This window comes from Dendropsophus ebraccatus, chromosome 4 (genome assembly GCF_027789765.1).
Source record: "Dendropsophus ebraccatus isolate aDenEbr1 chromosome 4, aDenEbr1.pat, whole genome shotgun sequence".
Taxonomy (NCBI): domain Eukaryota; kingdom Metazoa; phylum Chordata; class Amphibia; order Anura; family Hylidae; genus Dendropsophus; species Dendropsophus ebraccatus.
Genome location: NC_091457.1, coordinates 28,600,417 through 28,625,727, shown reverse-complemented (window position 1 = coordinate 28,625,727; position 25,311 = coordinate 28,600,417). Strand labels below are relative to the sequence as shown.

At 43.8% G+C, this 25,311-nt stretch overlaps 2 protein-coding genes across 8 annotated transcripts; one reads left to right on the top strand and one right to left on the bottom strand.

The window, feature by feature from the left end:
• Positions 1 to 731: 731 nt before the first annotated feature.
• Positions 732 to 17,378, bottom strand: ATG13 (autophagy related 13). Of its 5 annotated transcripts, none has more exons than XM_069965360.1 (19): positions 17,360 to 17,378; positions 16,844 to 16,977; positions 14,260 to 14,341; positions 11,787 to 11,867; positions 11,579 to 11,698; positions 10,524 to 10,570; positions 10,238 to 10,378; positions 8,888 to 8,928; positions 8,667 to 8,763; positions 8,368 to 8,466; positions 7,601 to 7,691; positions 5,827 to 5,925; positions 5,378 to 5,488; positions 4,760 to 4,887; positions 4,555 to 4,675; positions 4,381 to 4,458; positions 4,176 to 4,283; positions 2,679 to 2,804; positions 732 to 1,804 (listed from the first exon to the last, which is right to left on the bottom strand). In XM_069965360.1, exons 3-19 carry the CDS (start codon positions 14,326 to 14,328, stop codon positions 1,727 to 1,729), a joined length of 1,635 nt encoding a protein of 544 aa, XP_069821461.1. In that variant the 5' UTR covers positions 14,329 to 14,341; positions 16,844 to 16,977; positions 17,360 to 17,378; the 3' UTR covers positions 732 to 1,726. The 5 variants fall into 5 exon arrangements, with proteins under 5 accessions (XP_069821461.1, XP_069821460.1, XP_069821466.1 ...); XM_069965359.1 differs by lacking the exon at positions 17,360 to 17,378 and adding an exon at positions 17,045 to 17,314; XM_069965365.1 differs by lacking the exons at positions 8,368 to 8,466; positions 17,360 to 17,378 and adding an exon at positions 17,045 to 17,316.
• On the top strand, positions 17,180 to 23,888 carry HARBI1 (harbinger transposase derived 1). 3 transcript variants are annotated; one of them, XM_069965367.1, is made up of 3 exons: positions 17,180 to 17,222; positions 19,504 to 20,240; positions 21,506 to 23,888. In XM_069965367.1, exons 2-3 carry the CDS (start codon positions 19,571 to 19,573, stop codon positions 21,877 to 21,879), a joined length of 1,044 nt encoding a protein of 347 aa, XP_069821468.1. In that variant the 5' UTR covers positions 17,180 to 17,222; positions 19,504 to 19,570; the 3' UTR covers positions 21,880 to 23,888. The 3 variants fall into 3 exon arrangements, with proteins under 3 accessions (XP_069821468.1, XP_069821470.1, XP_069821469.1); XM_069965369.1 differs by lacking the exon at positions 17,180 to 17,222 and adding an exon at positions 17,600 to 17,647; XM_069965368.1 differs by lacking the exon at positions 17,180 to 17,222 and adding an exon at positions 18,403 to 18,479.
• The last annotated feature ends 1,423 nt before the right edge of the window (positions 23,889 to 25,311 follow it).

The window sequence follows — 25,311 nt, the reverse complement described above, 5'->3', positions numbered from 1 at the left end:
CACAAACCACTTGTACCTTCAGATAGCTGCTTTTAATACAAGATCTATCCTGAGGTCCGTTTGGCAGGTGATGCAGTTTTTGTACTAAAAAACAACTTTTAAACTTGCAGCCCTGTGCCAGACGGCCGTGGCCTAGAGTGTGTGCGCATGAGGCTGGCACAACCTCTCTGTCCCACCTCCCCGCCCTCCTTATCATTAGGAATGCTCCAGGCAGATTGTCTCCTATTCATCACCTGTGTCAACACGGCACATGGGCTGGATCGTTAAGGCACCTGTGCATTGTTCACTGCAGAGGAATAGGAAAAATACTGCCAGTGGCATTCCTAATGATGAAGAGGGTGGGGAGGAGGGATGGAGGGGTGGTGCAAAGTTAGCGAACAGATACTCCAAGCCACGGCCGTTGGGCATGAAGCTGCCAGTTTAAAAGTTGTTTTTTAGGACAATAACTGTATCACCTGCCGAACGGACCCCAGGACAGATCTTTGATTAAAAGCAGCTATCCAAAAGGTACAAGTGGTTTGGGGGGTGACAGATTGTGGGTATAGAGTCACTTTAAAGATCCAATAGGTAATTCGTTTCGTGTGATAGAAGACAACGATCTATTATAACGTCTGGTATTGGCCGAATACGGACAATAATCGCTTTGTGTAACTGGGCCTTTATTTCTTCTCTAAAGATCCCATAGGTAATTAGTTCTTCTCCCTTAAGAAGGTTCCGCTTTACACAAGAAGTCTTGGAAATACATATATTTATTTTATATTACACATCTGAATGACATCTTTCATTACAACAGTGCTGGATTTCCTTCTTCTGGATGAAATGGACAAGCTGGGAGGGGTGGGGTAGCAGCATTAAACCCTCCACAGATTTCTACTAACACTAAACATCAAAATGTGTGACAAAGCCCATAGTAACCCAACTCCTGCAGTCACACCTACCGTATGGAGTACCTGAGAGCCTCCTAATACGCAGATATGAAGCGCCCTGCTGTGTGCTAACACTTACTTGTTAGTGTTATAATATACAATGTTCTACATTTGCTGAGTGGTAGATAAATCAGAATAAGGAGGGGAAGCGAGAAGAAAGTTGGTGCTAGCTCGGAGCACTCTGCTGTAAGATCGATGACAATGGTGCTGCTGTAATTCACCAAAACGGGGCAGCAATGAGTTAGGAAAGCACAAGGGCTGGATTCAATGAGAATGAATATGACACAATACCAGCAATAGCTGATGATGTGTATAATAAGGAAACCCCTTTACTAGCATACCTGAGGTGGAGACAGGCAAGACGCACTGGGGTGACCATATAATGGTAGTGCAGAACTTACAAGCGCACTTAGCCCACATGGGGGCGTATAAGGTGCAGGACAGTCCTGGAACAGAGCATCATATTTACAGCAATGACTGCAAAGATACAAGAGTTGTAGAGTTATTTTCAACACCTCGCTTCTTCCTCTGGTCTTCCTTAACAGTGACCCTGAAACGGCCAAGTCCCCTAGAAGAAGCAAAGTCCCTGGAGGAAGGATGACCACACTCATGATCAGCGAGTCCTGTACAGTTAGCAGCTGTGCTACAAGAATTCCTTCGAGAGGTCCAAAAAGTGCATTTGGGAATAAGAATTACAAGTAGAGGGACAAAACATTGGCCTGAGTTTGAAGAGCAGGACTGAGGGACCGGAGACACTCTGCATTCTACAGTAAGAGCCCTCCGGCTGAAGATCTCCCATCCTACTGCAGGGAATCAACAAAGGCATCAAACTCCTCCATGTTCTTTTCATGCATGGCCAACTTTTCTGGCAGAGAATCCTATGGAGAGGAGATAAGAGGGTAAATTGGGGGGGAAGCAGACAATATGGGTATTTAAAATTTTTTTTGTGTGTACATATAAGAATATATAGGATAATTCAAAGCCATTAAAGAGAAACTGACAGCACAGATATGCATATATTCAGACCACCCCCGCTGTCAATCATTTTGGAGTTGGCGGGGCACACACACCCCTGTGACCCTCTCAGTCCAGAATAAAGATACTTTTTTACCAAAGACGCCAGATCACAGAGCGTTGCTGAAGGTATGTGATCAGTATATGGAAATTGGCAGCACATATACCTGCCATCAGAGGTGCCTGACACTGGCTTACTTCCCACTGAAAATACAGGTATTTTTGATGTAGCCAAATGTATATGTGCATATAGCAGTCATTCATAAATAGCAGCACAGTCATCTAAGGTAGTCTAACAAAATTAAGGGGTTGCAGAGAGTAATTTTATATATTTCTTTAATAAAAAGTGATATTACTTTGTAATAGCTGTTCCTTAAAACAAATATAATTTGTTCCTTTGCTGCACCAATGTTTGTGTTGAGAACTGCAGTATTGAAATTATACAGTTATATTAATGGTGCACAGTAATATAAGTTTATTAAAGCAATATATTAAAACAAAATTGTAAATATAAAAAAGTAACTAAAGTACTCATTTAAAATAGTTATCCAAGATTAGAAAAGCATTGCTACCTTCTTAAAAATCAGCACCACCCCCCTGTGGGGTATTACAACTAACTACAGTAGAACTGAGCTGCAAAACCCCACCCAAACTGAGGGCAGGAGAGGTGCTGTTTCTGGAAGAAAGCTGCTGTGTTTTTCCAGTCCTGGACCACACCTTTACAATAAAACAACTCACCAGGTCTTCTGCCATTGACTGGACAGCAATGTCAATGGAAAGACTGCTTAGCTGAGGGGGGTTCTGAAATTCCCGGTAGAAAGTCCCCACATCCATTGGTAGGTCATCCTTAGAAAAAGCTGGACGCTAAAAAAATAAAAATGTCTAAATTTTAGCTTAAAGGGAAGCAATCAGATTGTAACAATCTAGTTGCCAGCTGCACAGTATATAGATCTACTGTGCAGCTCCCTGAGGTTACCAGTAGCAGTGGTAGCTTTACATCGGCTCACGAGGCCAGGAGAGGGCAGGCCACTAAGGGGTCTCTATGCCTGTCAATAATCTCCGCAAAGCGTGCTGACAGACAGAGAGACGTGACTATTATTATTATTTATTTATAGAGCACCCTTAATTCCAGAGCATTATACAAGGGGTAACAAACAGGAACAATACAAGATCAAAAACCAATGTAACGCTACTGCTGCAGACCCGGCTTGTATGCTCAGGGAGCTGCACAGTAGATCTATACTTTGCATCTGGGTACCATATCAGCACAATCGTTCTCTTTAATAAAGTCTAAATTGTACACCCTTTAATAAATCTCCCCCTATATCCCTACATTAGATAGATAGATCTGTTCGCTCTATATGATGCTCAGAGCTACAGACATGGGCAGACAGCCAATAGGCAGAAGTTTTCCTTCTAAGCTCAGGAGTCAGAGGCCGGGATGAGCTGCAGCATGCACTCCTCCTCCCCTCCTGCACTATTCATTGAAGGATTGAGGAAACAGGTGTTTTATCTTCCTAGCAGCCATCTTCACATGTCTGCAGTTCTGAGCATGATATAGAGCTGATTCTTTTAATGGACTTGGCCAGTTTATTAAACCAATTGTATATACCTTAGTAGAGAAGCTGTTCCTGTTCAGAATATTTATCACTTAAAGGGGTAACCCAGGAGGGAAAAAACATAATACTTTTCCGCACGCCTGGCATCCATTTTCACCAATGCCAACATGCAGTGACCAATGACCACACAATGTTGGCGATACTGCATTGTGCAGTGCTTCATGTTTCCTGTGGGGGCACTACAGAAAAAATAAACACTTTCTGCAGCTGACTGCTAGAGGTCTTAGTGGGGAGGGAGGACTATGTGATAAATTTGATATAAAAGCAGAAATTGTCCAAAATGGAGAATCCCTTCAACAGGATTGTACCGGATTAGAAGAGAAGGGTATAATTCCCCCCCCCCCCCCCACCACCACCATGGGTTATGTCTAGTGGTAAGGCTCTGTCGAGCTGCAATACAGATGTCATGCAACCCCCTTAAAAAAAAACAAAAACTTCTCCCACACTATACTGTGAACCTGTGTATAGAAAAAAAGGAGCATGTGAGATTGAAGACCATTGTTCATTTATAGAGATTGGACAGTGCTGTCTAAAGTGGGTAGTATTGGTCCATAAAAAACATATAGATTCTTTGGCGATTTGCATTAGTCTCTAGTTGGCACCAGGAAGCACTTACAAAGTCCACCATAACAAAGTCATCCTGGGGTACTTCACTGCTTGAGCAGGAACTCTGTAAGCTGCGGGCGTCTGGTGACACCTCTTCTGGAGTCTCAGGACACACCACCTGGAATAGAAGAGAGAGAGTATCAGAGGAAAAGCGGAGGTTGAATTTTAGAAGCTTTAGGGCTCTAATGTCACCAAGATCAAAGATCAAGACTTACCATGGGGTCAGTGTCCTCCACATCAGTCAGTCTTGGTGCAAACACGGCAAATGGTATATCTGTGCTGGCATAAGTGACCTGTGGGCAGACAAAACACTGTTCACGCTTTTCCCAATCGCATTGAGCAATGGACAGGTAAACATGCAAGCTTACATCCAAAGCGGAATCACTCACCTGAGGGGAAGCCTTGTCCACAAAAGCCCCGACTTTACGGGTGAAAAGGATATGCGGAGACTTATTGGGGGAAGCGCTCCTGCCCGCAGTGCTGCTGCTAGACGGGATATCGGCTTCCTCACTGCATAGAAAGGACAAAAAATAAATGCAGACTGTGGTCATATTAAGATTGGAAAGGCCTTGAACATAAGAGCCGAGGACTAACCTGCTAGAGGTTGTGCCAGGTACATGTGATGGCGACGTCAGAACTGCTCTGTCATGATCTGCTTGAGTACCGTGTGCGGGTTGGGCGGTAATATTGGGCAAGCCTCCATCTTTCCCCGGAACAATCATCTACAAACAGAATTAACACCTGAGTTTATCTTGGAGTTGCTCTCTGGGCAGAAGGTTGTGCAGAAGCTCTTCATTGACATATAGGGGAAAGAGGTTGTTGATGGTGGTTACTAGACTGCGTAAAAAGACTGTGGTTACTAGCTGCGTAAAAAGTCAAGTACACACAGTTGAATGCATGCTGTGCCCTATGGTGAAGAACACCAATATTCTAATAGTCAAATGAGTTTTCCCAGGTCTTTCTTTATTGAGGATCCTGTGCCGACCCCCCCCCCCCAATCACATCCTACTAAGGCACATATGGGAAGCAGATGACAATCCCCTTGAATACATGGGAATTTGAAGCTCTGCATAGAGCAATAAATCTCTGTTCATGTATATAGTTCCCACATTACACTCACCACTACCCTATAAACCTGTGAGGGCATGCAGAACAAATACGTGATATTAGTTGACCCTATTCCTATTCATTGAGAGCCCAGCTCACCAGTACCTGGTGAGGAAGAGTAGCGCTCACTCCAGCAGCCAAGGCCACAGGGTAGCCCAGGTCCGAGGATCCAGCACCAAGGATAGTTGGCTGATAAGAAAAACGAGAACTGTACAGCTAGAAAGCGAGCGAGAGAAAGGAAGAAGTGAAGAGATGGAAGGAAGAAAATGCAAGATTAATAAGCAATTCTGGCTCTCCCTTATGCTTTGGATGCAGAGCTTTATGGGAAGAGAGCGGGTAGGCCTTACATTAAAGGAACATTAGCCTCATATTACTTATATCTACATGTAAAAGCAGTTTTCTGGTAGTTGAATTAGTCCACGGGCCTCTATGTATGACCTCTAATAGTATAGGGAGATGTTGATTCCAAATACATTTTTTATGATGCATTTCCCTCTTTTAGCTATGCACAGATACATGGGCCCACACAATATACATGCCTAGATCAGACTCACTTGGTGAGTGAAGGTCAGTCCCATCGTCAGGACCCTGTGGGAGTCTGTAACCACAGGAGTGGTTGTCTGACACTGTGCCTTACTGAGAGTGAACACACACTACACACAATAAGCCAGAGATAGACAAACAGACAGAAAGAGAGAGCAGACAGGTAAGATAGGAATAGCTACCTTTTAAATTCATGTCGTTGTTAAAGGGGTTATCCAGACTAAGAAAAACATGGCCGCTTTCTTCCAGAAACAGCGTCTCTACTGTCCTCAGGTTGGGTGTGGTGATGCACTTTAGCTCCACTGAAGTGAATGGAGCTGGGGTGTAATACCACACACATCGTGAGGAAAAGGGTGGCGCTGTTTTCGCAGGAAAGGAGCTGTGCTTTTTCCAATTCTGGATAACCCCTTCAAGTCCAAAATTATCAGCAGATTCTTTTAAAAGGTTACGGTCATCAAAAAGAAAACTCTACTTAATATAACTCTATGCAACTCCTGCAATGGGACAAATTGCTGACGCATGCTTGTCCTGGCTATATCTATGGGTGGTCTTAGCTCAAAGACCCCAACCAATCAAAACGTTTGTCAAGTTTTTTTTTAACAATTTATGGCTCCCATACACAACAAGGAAATGACCTGCGCTTGTAGTGTGAGTCCTCCCAACGAATATCTGGCAGATGACGAAGATTGGACAAGTTACATTTTATGTGCTCAATCTTTTTATTCTCTAGGAGATAAGCTGCTGTCAAGAGTCTGGGAGCAGCTTTCTTCCTGCTTAGCAGAGGTCAGGAGAGACAATTGTCAGTCAAAGGAGCTTTAAGCCCACTGGTACTGTATGCATATGGCTACCTTTGACATATTGGTGCTTCATTTTCCTGATACAGAGCTGCAAATTTCCTCTGTATATTGTTATCACAAGTCCAATCTATGACAAATGTTTCATCTAGTCATGGCGGCAGGGAGCGGATGCATTACCTTTCAAAACATATGCATATACAGGGCATCTGGATCTCTGTATTAAAAAATATATATTGTTGGGATATGCTGTCAACTTGATCTCTGGGACCACCAGAGATTGTCAGAATTACAGAAACAAAGAGCACCAAGACTCCTTCTTAAAGGGGTTGTCCAGCGAAAACCTTTTTTTTTTTTAAATTAACTGGTGTCAGAAAGTTATATAGATTTGTAATTTACTTCTATTTAAAAATTTCAAGTCTTCCCATACTTATTTGCTACTAAATGTCATGCAGGAAATGTTGTTTTATTTTCAGTCAGACACAGTGCTCTCTGCTGACATCTCTGGCCTAGACAGGAACTGTCCAGAGCAGGAGAGGTTTTCTATTAGGATTCATAGAAAACCAAGACAGAGTACCTGTCTTGGCCAGAGATGTCAGCAGAGAGCACTGTGTCAGACTGAAAATAAAACAACATTTCCTGCATGACATACAGCAGCTTATAAATATGGGAAGACTTGAGATTTTTTTTAATAGAAGTAAATTACAAACCTATATAACTTTCTAATATCAGTTGATTTGAAAGAAAAAGATTTTTGCGGAGTACCCCTTTAACATCTTCCCCGGCCATATGACTGTACAAAGAAGTGCAGTTTGTCTCATTCGAGTGAAATGTGCTGCACTCCATTCCCCTCCACGGGAGAGACCGAGAAATGACTACAAAGCCAGAAAATACACTGTCATTTTCTGAAAATGGAATCTCCCTTTAATGAAGTGAGCAATGGCACATAGCAGTATGATTGTTTCTGCTGCACAATACAGAACAAGCTCACCTGTGATGGAGGAGATGTAGAAAAGGACGTGGCACAGACATCCTGAGAATCCTCCACAGATGGGTAAACAGTTCCTTGATCCTCAGGTGCCCTGTAAGGAAACATAAGAACAAATCCCATGCAAACAAATGGTCCACCTAACATGACCTGGCAAATGTGCATACATAAGAAATGTAAAGACAGTAATGCAGAATAGCTATGGGTCACCTGCAAGCTATACACCTATAGGGTAAGGTTCTGTGCACAGCTAATAAACACGGCACTGCTATATGATGGATATGCACAAGGATATGCTTATTCCTGACCCAACTAGTGGAGATGTGGACAACTATTTAGGTCATATATAGTAAAGTCTTTGCCAAAATCCAGGTTTAGGTTCTGCTTCCCTGCTGCAAAAAACCCTATTTTATCCTCTAAATATTTATATGGCTCCTACTGGGGCCTTATTATGGCTGCCTGAATGCGACCTTACTGTAAGTAGGTTAAGGGGGCAGATATCATGGGGATGGGTATGTTTTTGGCTATGCAGACCTACAGAATAATGGTATTTTCTTTTTCAGGTTAAGTCAATTGCTAAAATGTATAAGCCCTATATTAAAAGGGGACACACAAATTTCGGCCTGATGGCTGGAGATAGCGCCTTGATTTTAAAAAAATGGTCAGAAAGGTTACCATAAGCTACAATACTGTGTGTTATCTAGGTGAACTCTGAGCTGGTGTCCTCTGTGGCTATAGACGATGTGGGTGCATGCTGCCTGTGTCCTCACCTGTAGTTGCAGGGATGCATGTGTGAGGTACTGGGGAAAGGTCGGTCAACAAAATGATCAATAATAATCCCCATGATGGGCTGGGTCCTTTCATACTGCCTGAAATGCAACAAACACATTGACGTTATTAAGCTGTTGGGCCTTGCTCTCCTACACACCCTTACTATCTTGTAGACAAAACTTGGCCTTCAGTCTGAGTAGTGTATGACCTATAAGTATCTATGAGTGTTCACTGTGAATACTGCTGTACACATTGCTTTATTGGGAGGCTACTTCATACCTGTGGTGACCAGGCTTACCGAGTACACATGAAGGCCAGATTGGTTCTATAGGCGCAGGTCAAAGTTAGGGTTCCAATGGGAGTCCCTACTGTCCCGACACGTACTGCTTGGAACCCTGAAAAAGAAATCTAGGAATGAGGACTAGATAATAAACCCTGACGATTGTAGTGAATATATATTATATTAGGCTTATATTATAGTCACTGTTTCTTATAGCTGCACAGTATTTGATACATTACCTTCCTTAAGTCCCAGGAGCTGGACATCTCCAAAATAGATCCTAAAGGAAAGACAGAACATACATTACATGCTTGATACAAAATCTCCATAAACTGAGCAAATTGGCTGCAGTCTCAATCAGCTCAATCCATTATGGACAATGCCCTGAGAGCGAAATATCTCAGAAGTAGCTGTGCAGGTCTCTCTGTTACAATTCATCAGTCCTGATTAGTAGGATCCAGGTGCTAGAACAAAGGGACTGAGCACTTAATCGCTTCATTTTTCGGAAAACGGAGTACATGGCGTATGGTCACCATAGCTCAAAAAAGATACAAAGAGTCTATCATGGCGTCTGGACTCCTTGTGCTCACCTTTCACAGAAAACTTGAGCTGAGCACTTCTGTCCCTTCGTTCTAGTGATCACTGGGGGAACTCAGCACCTGGGCCTTTACAATTTAGAAATGGTGCAAAAGTTTAGGGACACTTTAAAGTTATCCAGAGAGCAGGAAATGTCCTACTTTGTCTGCATCAGGCCATCCACTTACTCTCACTGCCCATCTGTGCTGATATATTTTGCAGATGAGAGGTGAATGGGAGCAAGTTGCAGGCAATGACCAACAGCCGCCCAATGTTACCGATATCATGGCGAGAAGAGGTGGATATTGGTCACTGTGTGTGGGCCTGGTTTTACCGGCACACAATGGCCACCACATCCGCAACATTGTCCCTCACCCCTCTCATCTGCAGAAGTTTTCAGCACAGATTTGTAGGACCCTTTCTGCTACCTCAATAAGCTTTTAGCGATTGCTAAAAGCTGACAGCCTGCAGGGGGAGGGGGAAATTGATGACAAGTAGGCACTTACCTCTCATCGTGTCTACGGTGAGTGGCCGCAGGATGTCATCACAACTTGGGGGGGAAAGCCTGTGCCAGCTGCTGAACTGACCGTTTAGCCAATGAGTGACTGGAGTGGCATCCCGCCCCAGTCACCGACTAGCAGAGCGGCCAGTTCACCATTTGGGTCATGACATAGACACCCTGGAGATCCCAGAGCCCGGCGGGGATCCAGGCTGCCCATCTCACGACCCAGCTGATGGACTGGCCGCTCTGCCAGTCAGTGACTGGGGCTGGACGCCACACCAGTCACTGATTGGTAAAGCGGCCAGTTGAGCAGCCGGGACAGGCATTGTGATGACTTCACGCGGGGGGTGGGGGCAGCCGCTTGCCGTGGGCACGAGGAGAGGTAAGTGCCTACTTGTCATTAATTCTCTCCCTCCCCCTGCAGGCTGCTGGCTTTAAGAAATTGCTGGACTTCTCCTTTAAAATGGGAAATAACCCCAGAAGCTAAATAAAAGGCATTGGATGTACAGACCTGTACAGAATGACGTATTCATGTCCTTGTTTCCTGGACAATCTATAGGCTGGGGTCACCCGGGTGACGGCAAGTAATGACTTCAGTAGTAACGATAGACGATTATACACAGTATAGGACACTTTGATATCTCGGTCACACCTATAGATAGGCCAGATAGAAGACAAAAAGAAATGTAAAACCTAAACTAGACAGGTGACAGGCTACAGACATCCTTAGTGTAGCTGGTTTCCCACTAAACATAAATGTCTTTACTTGTGAAGAACAAAATATAAGGGACACTAACTTTTCATTCATTTCCAGACACCAGACTTCAAGCTCCATGGAATCTCCCTGCAAAATAAAAGTCAGTAAAATTACATTTTAACAGAAAAAGAAAATCATTGCTGCACTAGTGATGTTCTTCTACAATTGTATCCAGTCTAGTTAAAGGGGTTATCCGGACAAAAAATAAATAAATTGCAGGACAACAGGGAGAGAAGTAAACATTAGAGTTAAGCAAATTGCTCATCTAAGCGAAGCGCTTTGTTTGATCAGCCCTCCGGCACCTGTCAGTGCTGCTCTGCTTCCTGCCATTCCTCTCAGGATGCCGGCAAAAGCTGGATCCACTCCTGGGAAACTTCTCCCTGTTTCCCAGGATTGAATCCAGATTTTCTCCGGCACCTGGGGTGAAGCATTAGGGAGCAGAGCACCACTGACAGGCAGCCAACTTGACGAGTGAAGCGCTGATCAAATGAAGCTCTTCACTTAGATGAGCGATTCCCTCATCTCTAGTAAACATCATGAACAAAATTATACACACACCTGTCCCAGTCCCTCGTTTAGCCAGAGTCTTCAGTGGTGTCCCTCCTCAGTCACCGATTGGCTGAGAGGGTTGTTCCAGTGGTGACGTGATGTTACTGGAACCTGGGAGATGGAAGAGTCCAGCAGGGGACAAGGAGTGGCGGCTGTGGGGGTCTAAACAGGTCTGTATAACTTAACTGGCTGTCCTACTTTTATTTTTTGCCAGGACAGCCCCTTTAATTCTCTGTGAGCTAATAAGTCTGGAACCTAGTTAAGACCCACATTGCAGACATAGGTGCAGTTCCACTGGTGGGGGTTGTACCTATACTTCTGAGAGTACTTCTTACTCTCATCCAGCCCAAGGTGGCAGGCATTCTGTGACTGGATCCTGCACCTATCAGACATTTACAGCATATCCTATAGATATCCTATGTTATATGGACATGTTGTTATTACTGAGATGTGAATAAACCGTTCACTTCAAAAAATATTATTCAGCGGTGTTACTTTTTTGTTCAGGCGACGCCATCACTCGTGTCATACATGTTGTCTCCATACCTCTGAGGTCTTCAGGGAGATCTCCACACACATGGAGCGCCCCACAGCAGGCAGCTGGCCTGAAAGAGCTTTCTTGGCTTCTTGAGTCACTTCAGGGATGTCTTTTATTGCCAAATTGAACTGCAAAAAAACCCAACAGTTAATGGGTATCCACCTATAAAATATGTATGTGACAAGATGCCGCTGTAAAAAAAAATCACTGACTTACCCAGTCTGAACCTGTGGGAGAGGAAGACGAACGAGTACAAATCTTATCTCCAAGCCGGGCTTGTACAATGACCTGGACTGCCTGTCGAATGAAGACATTTCTTATTTGTACTGTAGGTTACCAACACTTTAGCATGTGACAATAATCACTGCCCGTTAGACTATAAATTATAGGTTATGTTTCAGCCATAGTAACAATCATGGCCAAGACAAAATGGGCCCGGCAAAACAATCGGCTTTATACATTAACGGGATAATCTCATCTCCTAAGGGAGAACAAGCTGAGGAGTTGGAGGGCGATCTCTGGGACCCCCACCAATCACAAGAATAGAAGAAAACTGATCTATTTATTTCCCCTGGGGCTTCTAAACATAGCTAAGCTCACCATTCAGCACAGTTCTGAAATGCTATTGAAAATTAATGGCGAATCAGCACGGCAAGCTCCATGGATCCGGGAAATTTTCCTCTGTTCTCCCAGCGATCGGACCTCCACCTATAAGCTTATTATCCCCTATCCTGTATACTTTAGGTATTTGGAATACTCTTTAAAAGGAATCTGTCACTATGTTTATTCCACCTTAAATGAGGGTGACAGAAATAATGAACAGATCGGTGTGTTACGTACATCATTCTACTCTGTTCTTTTAATATGATGGAGAATAGGATTCTTGCCGTACCCCCCCCCCCCCCCTCCAGCTGCTGATTGATAGGTGACTGTCTATAAAGAGCATCGATAGATAACTGCCAATCAGCAGCTGTTGGGCAGAGTTTCCTGCTTCTCATGAATATTGAGGACTACTGGGCTCATGCACATAATGGAGAGGACTACTTACTGTCCATGTTATTCAGGAGGATATCTCTGGATCAGCTGCACAGAACAATGTAAGTGATACATCCAGGGCTGTGGAGTCAGAGTCGTGGAGTCGGAGCTAGTTTTGGCTGGAGTCGGAGTCCGTTTTGGCTGGAGTTGGAAAAAAATGTTCCGACTCCAGCTTTAGGCTACGTTCACACAGAGCAAAAGGAGCGGATTACGCAAGGAAATATTTCCGCCTGAAATCAACTGACGCTGAATTCCGAGCAGAATATAAGCAGAATGCAAGCAGAATCCCTGCGTATTCTGCTAGGAAAGTGTTCAGCTCGTAATCAGCTCTTGACAAATTCAGCACGGAATACTCGAGGAATCCGCGCTGAATCCGCATGCATTCAGCGCTGAAATTCAGCGAGTATTTGGCGAGTAAACTAGACTATACCAGAACATATACTAGAATCCTCCTCCCCCCCTTTTCCCCATTTCCGCGCTGATTCAGCGAGTAATTTCCGCTTGTATTGCGCTTGTATTCCGCGCTGAATCCGCGCTGAAACAGAAAATCAGAGCCCCATTGATTTGTATAGGCTTCCGCTAGCGGAAGAATGAACATGTTCATTCTTCTGGCGGAAAGCGGATTAGTTCAGTGTGGAAATTCCACTGTGTGAACTGCAGAGCAGAATTTCCATTCAACACAATGGAAATTAGCTCTGCACCTATTTTAACGGCTGAAATTTCAGCGCTGATTCAGCGCAGAAATTCAGCTGCTTTTGCTCAGTGGGAACGAGCCCTAAAAAAAAAAAATCTTTAAAAAAAATGTAGAACTGAATTTTGATATGAATTTTGCTTATGAATATATATTGTGAGCAACATCCTAATAGGTCACTGGCCCTATTACATAAGGGTGGTCATGGAAAAGTTGTCGGTCACTATTTGGCAGTTTGTTTCTTCAGTGTTCTATTTCTTTATTCCCTCAGAAGTCGCCCCAGGATCATGTAGGACATTAGGGAGAAGCTGCTGAGCCAGTGTGATAAATAACTCCCCTGGTATGACCGGCCATTTATGAAGGAGCAGGAGTCGGTCCTGATAAAATTCAGGAGTCGGAGTCGGAGCTGCAGCTTACTGACTCCACAGCCCTGGATACATCATTCTGCTCAGCTTCTCTGTCACTAGTTCTCTTCATTTCCTATTAAATGAATGCAGGAAACTAAGCTACGAGGAGCTGTTTGATAGTGTCTGAACACAAGCAAGTTGGCCGTGATTACCTTTCCCTATCCAAGACAATATTAAATCTGCAAATTACAAGAAAAATCAATATTTGACTTGATAACCTTAAAACATTATACAGCTTCACAAGCTCAGCTTATCGTGGGTGGCATAAGGGCTTACTGCAAATCAGACTGCACTATAGTCCCTTGCGGGGGGTAATATTGCACAACTGCTGCATCACATACACAGCCTATATTCTGTCATACAGAAGTAGCAGCTGCTGAATGAATATTGGTGGTGTGCTACACCATTGCCTTATTATTAGAGCCACCGCATTGTGAATATAGTAAAGCCTTGTTAATAACTGAATGCTCATTGGGCGGCTGCTACATTTATAGGAGCCTATAGCAATAATGAATGTATATACAACATTTTAGAGTATAAGAAACTTTGTTTCTACCTTTAATGCAAAGAATTTGACAAACTTGTCCAAGTCCTTCCGGTCCTGTGGGCTGAGGTCAGCATCCATTGTGTCTGTAAACCTGAATGTGAAAAATGGAAGGTTTCACAATTTGTCAGGAAGGGCAGAGGTTCTGATAAGAGATGAAAGATGAGAGAGACACAATGGCCCCTGCCTGAATATAGCCTGCATGCTTACCAATGGTGCCTGTGTGAAATAAATATACGGTGGTCACTATACAGCTGCACGGTATGCATTGGTGACTGAATTTTTATTCTTACAATTTAGAAATAAACTATAGATACCTATAGTCCCTCTCTCTCTAGCCTACAAAATTGTACATGGCCTAAACGCAATAGATGGCTGTGTAGCTGATAGGGAGGATGTGAATGAGCAGCTCTTCATGGATAGGAGACATAGGGTATCCACAAGCTAATAAAAGGGTGGTTCCATTGCTGCCGATGGAGCTATTCTGGATGTTGTGGTAGGAAAGAGGGCTGTGGAAGCACAGTACAATGGTGAAAGCATTGTAATGGATTTATTACACTACCAATGTAGGGTTGCCATAGTCTTCCGTTCAGTTGGTGGACATGTGACCTCTGTGCATGTGATCGGTGGCCGTCCCCTACTGATCAGCTAGTTATTTGCTATACAGTGCTCCCTCAAGTCACAATATTAATTGGTTTCAGGATGGTGAAAATGGTAAAAATATTGTCTCTTGAGACCAACACTGGTCATGTGTTCTGAAGCCCCCAAAATGTCATTTCAAAATGAGAAGAAAAAAAATGAAGATTAAAAAAAAAAATAATGAATGCAGATAAATAATATGGATAGAGAGCTGCTGGAGACTGTATATTTCTTTCTATGTAGAGGACTGGAGTGTTTTCAGGGTTCTGTACAGATCACACAGGGTCCCAGAAAAATAACACAACGCTGCCCTCACCTGGTGCCCAAAGGAGCAGCTCATCCTGGCAGAGGTAAAGAGTAGCACAGGACATGTAGTATCACCCTGTACTGGAGTTTTACCCGTTAGGGCCCGTTCACACTACAGAATCGGCGCCGAAAAATGACATTCTTTGAGCGGAGGCGCACAAGCCCTACCATTCAAACAGATAGCAGGTAAGATTCAACGTCGAGTCTACACGGATATTGTATCCTGAGGCCATTGTAAGTTGAGGTACCAATGTATTTGGGATAGGGAATAACCCTTTTAAAGGACAAGTTTGGCTTCAGAGTTTTTTTTTTTTTTTCCTCTTTTTAAATGGCAGGGCAATCCGCCATCTAACCGGCTCCGGGACCCCCGCCGGAAACCATTTTCCTCGGTAAGGAACACAAACTCAATGCATTGTGAAAAGAGGCTGCAGCTCCAGACACTTCTATTGTATTCCTAATTTCCGACATCATCGTGATCTGTATTGCTAGTACATTGTCAGATAATTGTAGTTGCTTTACTGTACAACTGAATACTTAGTGTACCAATAAAATAATCTATGGAATATTGTGTAGATCACCATTACCTACAGAAGACTTATGAAGGTGTCCTGTGTAGAGATGAGCGAACCTGGAGCACGCTCGAGTCGATCCGAACCTGATCGTTCGGCATTTGATTAGCGGTGGCTGCTGAAGTTAGATAAAGCCCTAAGGCTATGTGGAAAACATGGATATAGTCATTGGCTGTATCCATGTTTTCCAGACAACCTTAGAGCTTTATCCAAGTTCAGCAGCCCCCGCTAATCAAATACCGAACGATCGGGTTCGGATCAACTCGAACCCGGTTCGCTCATCTCTAGTCCTGTGGTATCTATCTTTCCGTGTGTATGCGGACAACGATCAAACTACTAAGGAACATTCATTCACGTTGCTTATCGCATCTTTTGAGCTGACCATAAATTCATTGTTAACTGTTTGCAAATCTTTCGGTGTAGGTACACATCATTTGTTTGTTATTACAATCGTTTGTAGACTAAAGTATGCAAACTATTGTAATTACAATCATAACTAATAACTATCGTTCAGTGTGTTATGGTGAAGGATTACTTTGTCTAATAGGAGCCTAAGCACATCCCTCAGATGATCCATCTGACTGAGATCTCCACCATGATCTCTATGTCACGTTCCTTATTCCAGTACCTACAGTGTGGCCCCCGGGGATGATAGAGGCCGCTGCCAGGACTACAATGGTCAGGTGGGTGTCCCAGTAACATCCACATGATGCCAGGACACTGACCCACACAGCATCTTCTTCCCATAGTGCATCCTGGTGCCACCGCTTCATGATTATGTATGTAATGATTCATCCAGGGCCCAGTCCTACTGGTTACATCAGGTAATATTCTCTCTCATCTATTAGGGGAGATCAGCATGAGATGTGTGTGGGCACCCCAACATTAGTCATTGGATGGAGTATCCCTTTAAGTAGGGGCAGCCCCTATGATATACTGTATAATAATCAGGGTTCCCCAACCTGCTGCTGTAAAACTACAACTCCCATCATGCCCGGCAGCAGAAGGCTTGCTGGGTGCTGTAGTATTCCAGCAGCTGTGCTGTATATAACAATCCTCCTGGATACTGGGGCCCCGCTCACCTCTTCTCATCCCAGGGCTATGGCTCCTCCAGGATGTCACCTCCCCCGGATCCCGCTGTAGTCCCCGGCTCTCCGCTCCTCACGTCCCCTGTAGAGCTCTCACAGCCGCCATTACTGTTTGTGTTTTGCTCTGTCTGCGGGAAGAACTCATCCGTTATTTCTCAGCCGAACATTCCACGCATATAAAAAATATTCCCGTACCTCCCAATCCACGCCACACCCCAGCAGTCCATCCCCTGGGCCTCTTCCTGTCTATATGATCGGAGTTTATATTTTTTTCAGACTGCCTTGTGTCCCGGTGGTGTCGAATCTGCGACTCCCAATCATAAGGCTGATAGCGGGTTGTGTGCTCCGGCATAGAGATTCTGGCGCTGTGCAGGTAAATGGCTGCTATACTGGATTATAGAGGGGATCAGCCGGGGCTGCTGCTATAACTACACTTGTATTGGACCATAGAATGATGGGAGTTGTAGTAACATAGAACATGGAGGGGAGGCGGGGCAGCAAAAGCTTTGCCTTATAATTCCTGTTATTGTCAGGGAAGGAGTTACACGTAGCAACCAATCAAAATCTAGCTTCATTTCTCAGTGGCTGTGGAGAGCTGAAAGCTGATTGGTTGCTATAGGCCACGCCTACAATTTTATTTGCACAACTTTAACGCCAGTTTTTTGAACGGTCTGCTGTGCTCACATGCTGCAGATCTGCTGTGGATTGTGATCTTCCTATTCATGTTAATTGAGAAAATCCACAACTGATCCTCAGCATAGCTATAACAGTAGATAGCACAATCCGATCCTTTAAACGGTTCGGCCACTTTATAGTAAAATTATTCACAGTGTACAGTATTAGTAACTGTACTCACTGTATATACTGACAGCAGCTCCCTGTGTACCTCATAGAGCTAATATCAGGCTCCCCTCCTCTAGCTTATGCTGTCCTGCTCTGTGGTGATTCTATCCATAAGATGGCCGACATGGAGGAGCATGTGACCATGCCACGCCCCCAAGTTCCAACACTGAGCCTGTATATGCCTATGGTGGACACTGGGGGGGCGGGGCATGGTCATGTCGGCCATCTTATGGACAGACTTATGGCCACTTGTTTCCCGAGTCATCACAAGGCTTGATCGGTTGATCACGTAACATACCTAATTTTCTCTAATCACACACTTATGATATAGGTGCACTTATGATATAGCTGCCCCTAGAAGGTGTACTATGTAATTCATGTTATGGAGATGTTCAGTGAGGACATCTCCCACATACAGCACCAGGATGGAGCACGGCCATAAATAAGTATTATACAGTCACCACCATATAAGATCCATTACCCTGGCAGAGGGGGGAGGGGGGGGCAGACTCCTGCATTCTAGGCCTCTAGCAGTGACTCAGCACTGGGAATGGCAGAACGTCTCTGTAAATTGCCACATATGTTCCTGGCCGTTCCGTCTTTCCATAATCTCATCTTTATTAATATGTCAATAAGTGGCGCTGAGGGAAAAGCCATAATAAAAGCCGTCTGCTGCACTTGACCTAACGCTTTAGAATATGTCCGCAAAGATCAATGCGTTTTAATATATCTATTCCAACTGTGCCGACAAAACGAGGGAAATGTTTCTTAATGCATCCTATGGCTAGTGCGTATTATTAATATTATCTAGTATTATTATTGTGCCGATGAGAGGGGGTGTGGCTGATGGAACCCACTATTACTAGATGTTATTGCCAGTGGAATTGCTCAGTAAATTGAGACAGTGAGAACAGTAAAGGAACGAGCAGTGGGTGTCTGTACATTGCAATGGCGGTAGCTGTCCTCAAGAGTAAGATCAGTAAATGTATGTTCACACTGAGGAATAGGTGAAGAATTGAAGAGGAAAGTTTTCTGCATGAAATTCCCCATCTAGGGTGCGTTCACATTGAGGAATCCGCGCTGTGAAGTTCCTGCCGATTCCTGTGCTCGCATCTCCGCCCTCCCGTAGACTCCATTCTTTGGACCGGCGGATTCCGCCATCCACCTAAAGAATGGACATCTCAATTCTTTGGGCGGATGCCGGAATCTGCCTGACTATAGAATGGAGGGATGGCAAGAGAAGGTAGCGAGTGGCAAAATCTGCCAGAACTTCTCAGTGCAGATTCCTCAGTGTGAACGCACCCTTATTCAGCTCCGGCAGAATATGAGCAGAATTTGAGCTCAATGAAATTCTGCATGTAAAATATATACAGAGCAATGTCCCATTATGTTCAAAGGGAATTCCGTTCTGTTGTTCACACGTTGGAATTTACGCACAGAATGTTCCACCATGGATCCACTTTTCGCCCAAAGAATTGACATGTCAGATTTAGCTAGAGAAATCGCATAGAAGTCATTGGGGCTTTGAATTTCCGCTTTCCGCTCGCATTTCGCTCCTATTCTGCCAGAGATGAAGAAAATGAAATTTCAAGCAGAAAACTTTCCTCTTTAATTCTTAGTTCCAAGGAATTCCAATTCCTCAGTGTGAACATACCCTTTTAGTATTTCCTATCTTATTACCTTAGGATAGATAAATCTTTTTCCCAGGCATGTTATGTAGATTTCCCTACCACATCTGCTGGAAGTTTGTCCCTAGCATCTACTACTTTTTCAGATAGGCGACTATTGACTCTACTGTCCTCTATTTTCAGGTAACCTTCCTGTGATGAAGCCTAAGATTCTTGTAACATGTGAAGAATAAGTTTTGTAGATCTACCAATGGCTATTCCTATAACCATCCTAGATTGTGACTTACTGCTATATGGCCGAGGGCACCGCACACTCGACCGATTCCGACTGGATGATGTTTCCGATGAGTATTTGGTATCTACCTACGGCTTTCCCAGACCCTTTATTGACTACCTGGTTGATCTTTTGGGTACTAGCCTATCACGGCCAACTCAGCGATCCCGTGCTATCAGCCCTGAGACACAGATTATGGCGGCTCTTGGATTTTACACCTCCGGTTCATTTCAGACCCGTATGGGAGATACCATTGGGATCAGCCAAGCTTCCATGAGTCGATGTGTAACCAATGTCACAGACGCTCTGGTGGAGAGAGCTTCGCAGTTCATTTGTTTTCCGCAGGATGAAGCATCAATACAGAAGCTGAAGGATTACTTCTACGGCTTGGCTGGGGTCCCTGGGGTGCTGGGAGTTGTAGACTGTACACATATAACTATCAAAGCCCCGAATGCTGAAGACTTGTCGTATGTGAACCGGAAAGGCTTGCACTCTTTAAACTGCCTTCTTGTTTGTGACACTCAGGGGTCACTTCTGTGGGCCGAAACCCACCGACCCGGCAGCATGCAAGATGATATGGTTCTCCACCAATCTGACCTCTCTTGTCTGTTTGAGACAAAGATGCATAAAGAGGGATGGATGCTGGGTATGTGCAATGGAATGATTGTATGAAGGGGTTTTAGCATGTGTCTCCATCTAATTAATCGGTATTTAACATCCAGTTATTTATTATATATCTTAAAGGGGTATTCCAATTGTATTTCATAAATGTCCCACACAGTTAGCTAAAACAAGGGTTCTCCAACCCCTGTCCTGCCTGGTAAATGGCCGCTAGCTACTGCATCCAGGCAGACTCTTCTCTTGCCACCATTAGATGGCCCAACCTGTCAATGGAAACAAGCACCAGTCTCATTTTTACTTTTTACATTTGCAGACATTCTTCAGAGTTCAAGCACCAGGCAGGGAGGGCCGCACTAACCATTACTGCATGTCTCTTAGCTGTCATCATTTATCGATTGCGAAGAATTTTTTCCGGCACTCACCCGATCTTCTGAAAACGGATTTATTTATGTACAAATACACACGGTGAATACAGCACACTATCTAGAGACTAGTTGAGAAAGGCAAGAGACGAAACGTGTCCTGTATAGTGTCACCGTGTGTATTTGTACATAAATAAATCCGCTTTCGGGTGAGTGCCGGAAAAATTTCTTCGCATAGACTGTATCCTGTCCGGGCACCCCCAGCCCTGAGTGCCGTCCAAACCTGCTTTACCATGATCATTCATCGATTGAACATCCCTCACAACATGGGGAGATGTGCGTCCGACAAATGATGATTTTTTTTTTTAGATAGGTCAAAATCATATGATCAGCTGATGGATGAGCATTAGCTTGTTCATCAGCCGATTGCTGACCCCATTGTGATAATGGCCTGTTGCAGGTGGATTCTCTGGGAACCCCAGGCTGTTACAGGATCATAGACCCCAACCAGAACAGGATCTATACCCAGCAGAATTTACAGTACAGCTATATAGGGCACATGTACTTGTTCTGTATAGCACTGTAAGCCATCTGCCATGCCACCACTCACTCTCTCTGTTGTTTGTAGTACTATTATGTTTTCCATACTGATATTATATTGTTTGACTGCATCAGCCTCTGTGGTCGTCTATAACAAACATGGTGTGTCTACAGAATAGCTATTTACATATGCATACAGATGATCAATATTACCTAAAGGGCATGTGTGGGCAATCGCAATGTAAAATCCACAGCAAGGTGAAGGTTAAGTAGTAGCAGGGTTTCAGTTTTCCGCTTTAGTTCTTGCCTGTATCGATAAATACTATAAAAGGAAGGAAATGTAATTTCTCTAACTTTCTTTTGCTATGATCTCTTTTGTCTTTGTTAGCAAACAGCGCTTTCCATCTTCGCCCTTGGCTGATGACACCGGTGCAAATCCCAGAGAGCCCTCAAGAGTATAGATATAACATGGCTCACTCTGCCACCTATAACGTCATGGAGCGCACCCAGCAAGCACTCCGCCATCGCTTCCGTTGTCTGGATGGATCACGTGCGACCTTGCAGTACTCGCCTGAGAAATCGGCTCAGATTATTTTGGCCTGCTGTATACTACACAACATCGCGCTTCAGCATGGCCTGGACATTTGGTTTGATTCTGGACCTTCCTCCATGGAGACGGAAGAGGACTGTAATAACATTGAAGCAGTGGAAACAGAAGCGTTTCGTATGAGACAAGAACTGATTGGAAATCATTTCAGCTGATGTCAGGGACTTTCTACACTCATGACTCTTTCTAAGTGTGTGACAATGCTTCTTCAGTGTGTTATTCCTGTACGGAAACTCATGGCTCCTCTTCTTCAGTATTCCTATGACAAAACATCCTGTTCTCTCTGCCATTTGCCTTGGGATTGTGTGTACATCCATAAAGAAGACATAATCGCGGATGAGCAATCCCTGCATCTTTAGAGGGCCGGGGTCTGCGCTGTCATGGTGCTGATCCGGGCTTGGCATTCTATTGCTCTCGGCTGCAGCAGCCGAGAGCAATGAAACACCGAGCTCATTGATCTATGCAGTTTATCTATACTGCATAGATCTCAATGAGAGATCAGTGTAGTTATACTAGAGGCCCCCAGGGGGAATAACCCTAACCCCAGGGTTAGACTTCTAGTATGTGTGTAAAAAAAAATTAAAAAAAATTTTATTAATAAAAAAAATCCCCCTCCCCCAATAAGTTTGAATCACCTCCCTTTTATAAATAAAAATAAATAAATAAACATATTTGGTATTGCCGCATGCGTAATGGCCCGAACTATTAATTTATTTCCTTCCTGATCTTGCATGGTAAATTGCGTAAGCGCAAAAAAATTCCAAAGTGCAAAATTGCGCATTTTTGGGCACATCAAATCCAGAAAAATTGTAATAAAAAGCGATCAAAAAGTCACATTAGCGCAATCAAGGTACCGATAGAAAGTACAGATCATGGAGAATCTATTTCTCCACAGGTCCCAGATGTAAGACACACAACGATCAGATATTCTCCATAAATGGAGAAAAGTACTGGGTCCAGGTCTTAATTATTGAATTATTATATACAACCACAGATGTACAAGATCCAGCCCCTGATGCAGTCATCTTTCCTAACAATGATGAAAGAATAAGCTTACTGACACCAGCGCCGCAATAAGTCGGATCATGAGATTCCATTCTTCACCTGTATGTGATATTACAGAGAAGTAGAAGCATTTAGGAACCACAGCAACTCTGTCATAGAGACCACTCTGTTTGCACTGGAATCAATGGAGCCGCGTCACATATGGGCAGGCTCTAGTGCTTCAGCCCCAGCCGGTGCCAGGTAATAGACTGGCGATGTGTGCGGGAACTGAGAAAAAGAACCGCAGTGCCGTTCTATTAATATGCAAATCTAAAATCGAATGTACCTGATGGTACATTTGCTTTAAAGTGAGAAGTTGGTGGGAGGACACCCACCAGCATAACAGTAGAAGCTGGTGGTATAATAGAGGTTAAAATTAGAGATGATCACACTTGAGTTTGTCTGGACTGAAAGCCTTGGCATTTGATTACCGGTGACCATGTTTTCCAGGACTCCCTAGGGCTGAATCCAGCTTCTTCAGCCATCGGTATGCAGGATGTGCAGGACTGAATGTTTGGGTGCAGTTATTGGTACACACAGGGTCACACCATAGGTTCACATAAATTTGCCTCTCACAGATAGGTGATATTGTGCATATTGAATCATTTTTATTTATAAATAAATGGATAGGTGTAATATTTTGACTCGTGTTTGTCTTTAGCTACGTTATCGATTAGCTACCTCATCTAATGTAGTTAAATCTAAAACATTCTGAAGGGTCCACAAACTTTCAAGCACCATCAAGTTAACCCCTTCTGGACTGGGCTATTTTTTGCTTTGGCGCTTTCGTTTTTCCTCCTCGTGTTTAAAAGGCCATAGCGCTTGCATTTTTTTACCTGCAGACCCACATCAGCCCTTATTTTTTGTGCCACTAATTGTACTTTTCAATGGCAGGCTTAATTTTTTTTAATTTGGGGAGGTTTCGTTTTTACGCCGTTTGCCCTAGGGTAAAACTGACTTGTTATGCATGTCCATCAAGTTGTTACGATTACAATGATATGTAACTTGTGTAACTTTTATTTTATTTGATGGCTTTTAAAAAATTTAAACCTTTTTCACAAAATAAATGTTCCTTAAAACTGCTCCATTCCCAGGCTTATAGCACTTTTATCCTTTGGTCTATGGGGCTGTGTGAGGTGTCATTTTTTGCGCCATGATCTGTACTTTCTATCGGTACCTTGATTGCGCATATACGACTCTTTGATCTCTTATTATCACAATTTTTCTAGATTTGATGCAACCAAAAATGGCCAATTTTGCACTTTGGAAATTTTTTGCGCTGACGCCGTTTACCGTGAGAGATCAGGAATGAAATAAATTAATAGTTTGGGCGATTACGCACGCGGCGATACCAAACATTTATTTATTTATTTTGTATTAATAAAAAAAGGTTTTGTTTTTTTACACACATACTAGAAGCCCCCCTGGAAAACTTCTAGTATTACTACACTGATCTCTCATTGAGATCTATGCAGTATAGATATACGGCATAGATCAATGATATGGGCACTTCGGCTGCCGCAGCCAAAAGCAATAGATTGCCGAGTCAGGATCAGTGCCATTACGGTGCAGACCCCGACTGGGTGAAAATGCGGGGATCGCTCCTCTGCGACCACGTCGCAGGGGGGCAATCCCCCCACTAGACACAAGGGAAGAGGGAAAGCAGCATTTTAAATGCAGCTGTCAACGTTGACAGCTGCATTTAAAAGGCTAATTAGCGGCGATCAGACCGTGCCCGCTAATAGCCGTGGTCCCGGGCTGCATATGGCACCTGGGATCGTGGCAGTTAAGAGATCTATAATAAAGGAGATCTAAATGCAAGACTATACTGAAGAATGTAAATAGGAGGTTCAATGCTATTTATTGGAGATGAACACAATTCTAGCATGCTTTAGTCCGATCGTTCAGCATTTGATTACCGGTGGCAGAGGTTGTTGGATGCCTCTCGGTCATAAGCCACTTGTGCTTTTGCCAGCAGAGACATCAATTTAAGTTTTATGCGACTGCGACTCAATTGTGACGCTCCACGCTGGACTCACTGCCAATTCCTGCCCTAAAACAGCAGTGTCATGTGACAGCACAACCAAAATAGTTGTGCTACGTAGTTGTGTTATGTTGCAACATGGCACCATTCACTAACATTACTTGTGAGGTCACAATACAACATTGTGATATTCATACTGAAAAAACAAAGTTGTTGTGTAGCCATATACTTAGGTGAATTTGATCACACAACATAAAGATTGCAATGTTGTGCAGTAATTTTTTCATGTAGCATTTATCGGGTGACCAATTTTACTTAAAGTGCTTGTCGCAGGGACATGTCAAAAGTTTTTTTTTTTTTTTTATCACTCTCATTGCTGAGGCCCCCACCAAACAGGAAGAAGCACACAGTAAAGCGCTTCACCTCCCCATCAATCCCCTACCTCTAGAAGCCACATTAAGCTATAATGGAGCCCATAGACAGAGATTGCTGAGAGTAGAGAAGCGAAGTGCGCTACCCTGTGCTTCTCCTGGCTCATTCCCCTGATGGGTGGGGGTCT

Coding starts and splice junctions, on each gene's coding strand:
- HARBI1 (XM_069965367.1), top strand. CDS start 19,571: ATGGCTATTCCTATAACCATCCTAGATTGTGACTTACTGCTATATGGC. Junction 20,241..21,505: donor TAAAGAGGGATGGATGCTGG/GTATGTGCAATG, acceptor TGTCTTTGTTAG/CAAACAGCGCTTTCCATCTT.
- ATG13 (XM_069965360.1), bottom strand. CDS start 14,328: ATGGATGCTGACCTCAGCCCACAGGACCGGAAGGACTTGGACAAGTTT. Junction 7,692..8,367: donor ATGCATCCCTGCAACTACAG/GTGAGGACACAG, acceptor GTTTCCTTACAG/GGCACCTGAGGATCAAGGAA. Junction 5,926..7,600: donor CTACATCTCCTCCATCACAG/GTGAGCTTGTTC, acceptor TATTGTGTGTAG/TGTGTGTTCACTCTCAGTAA.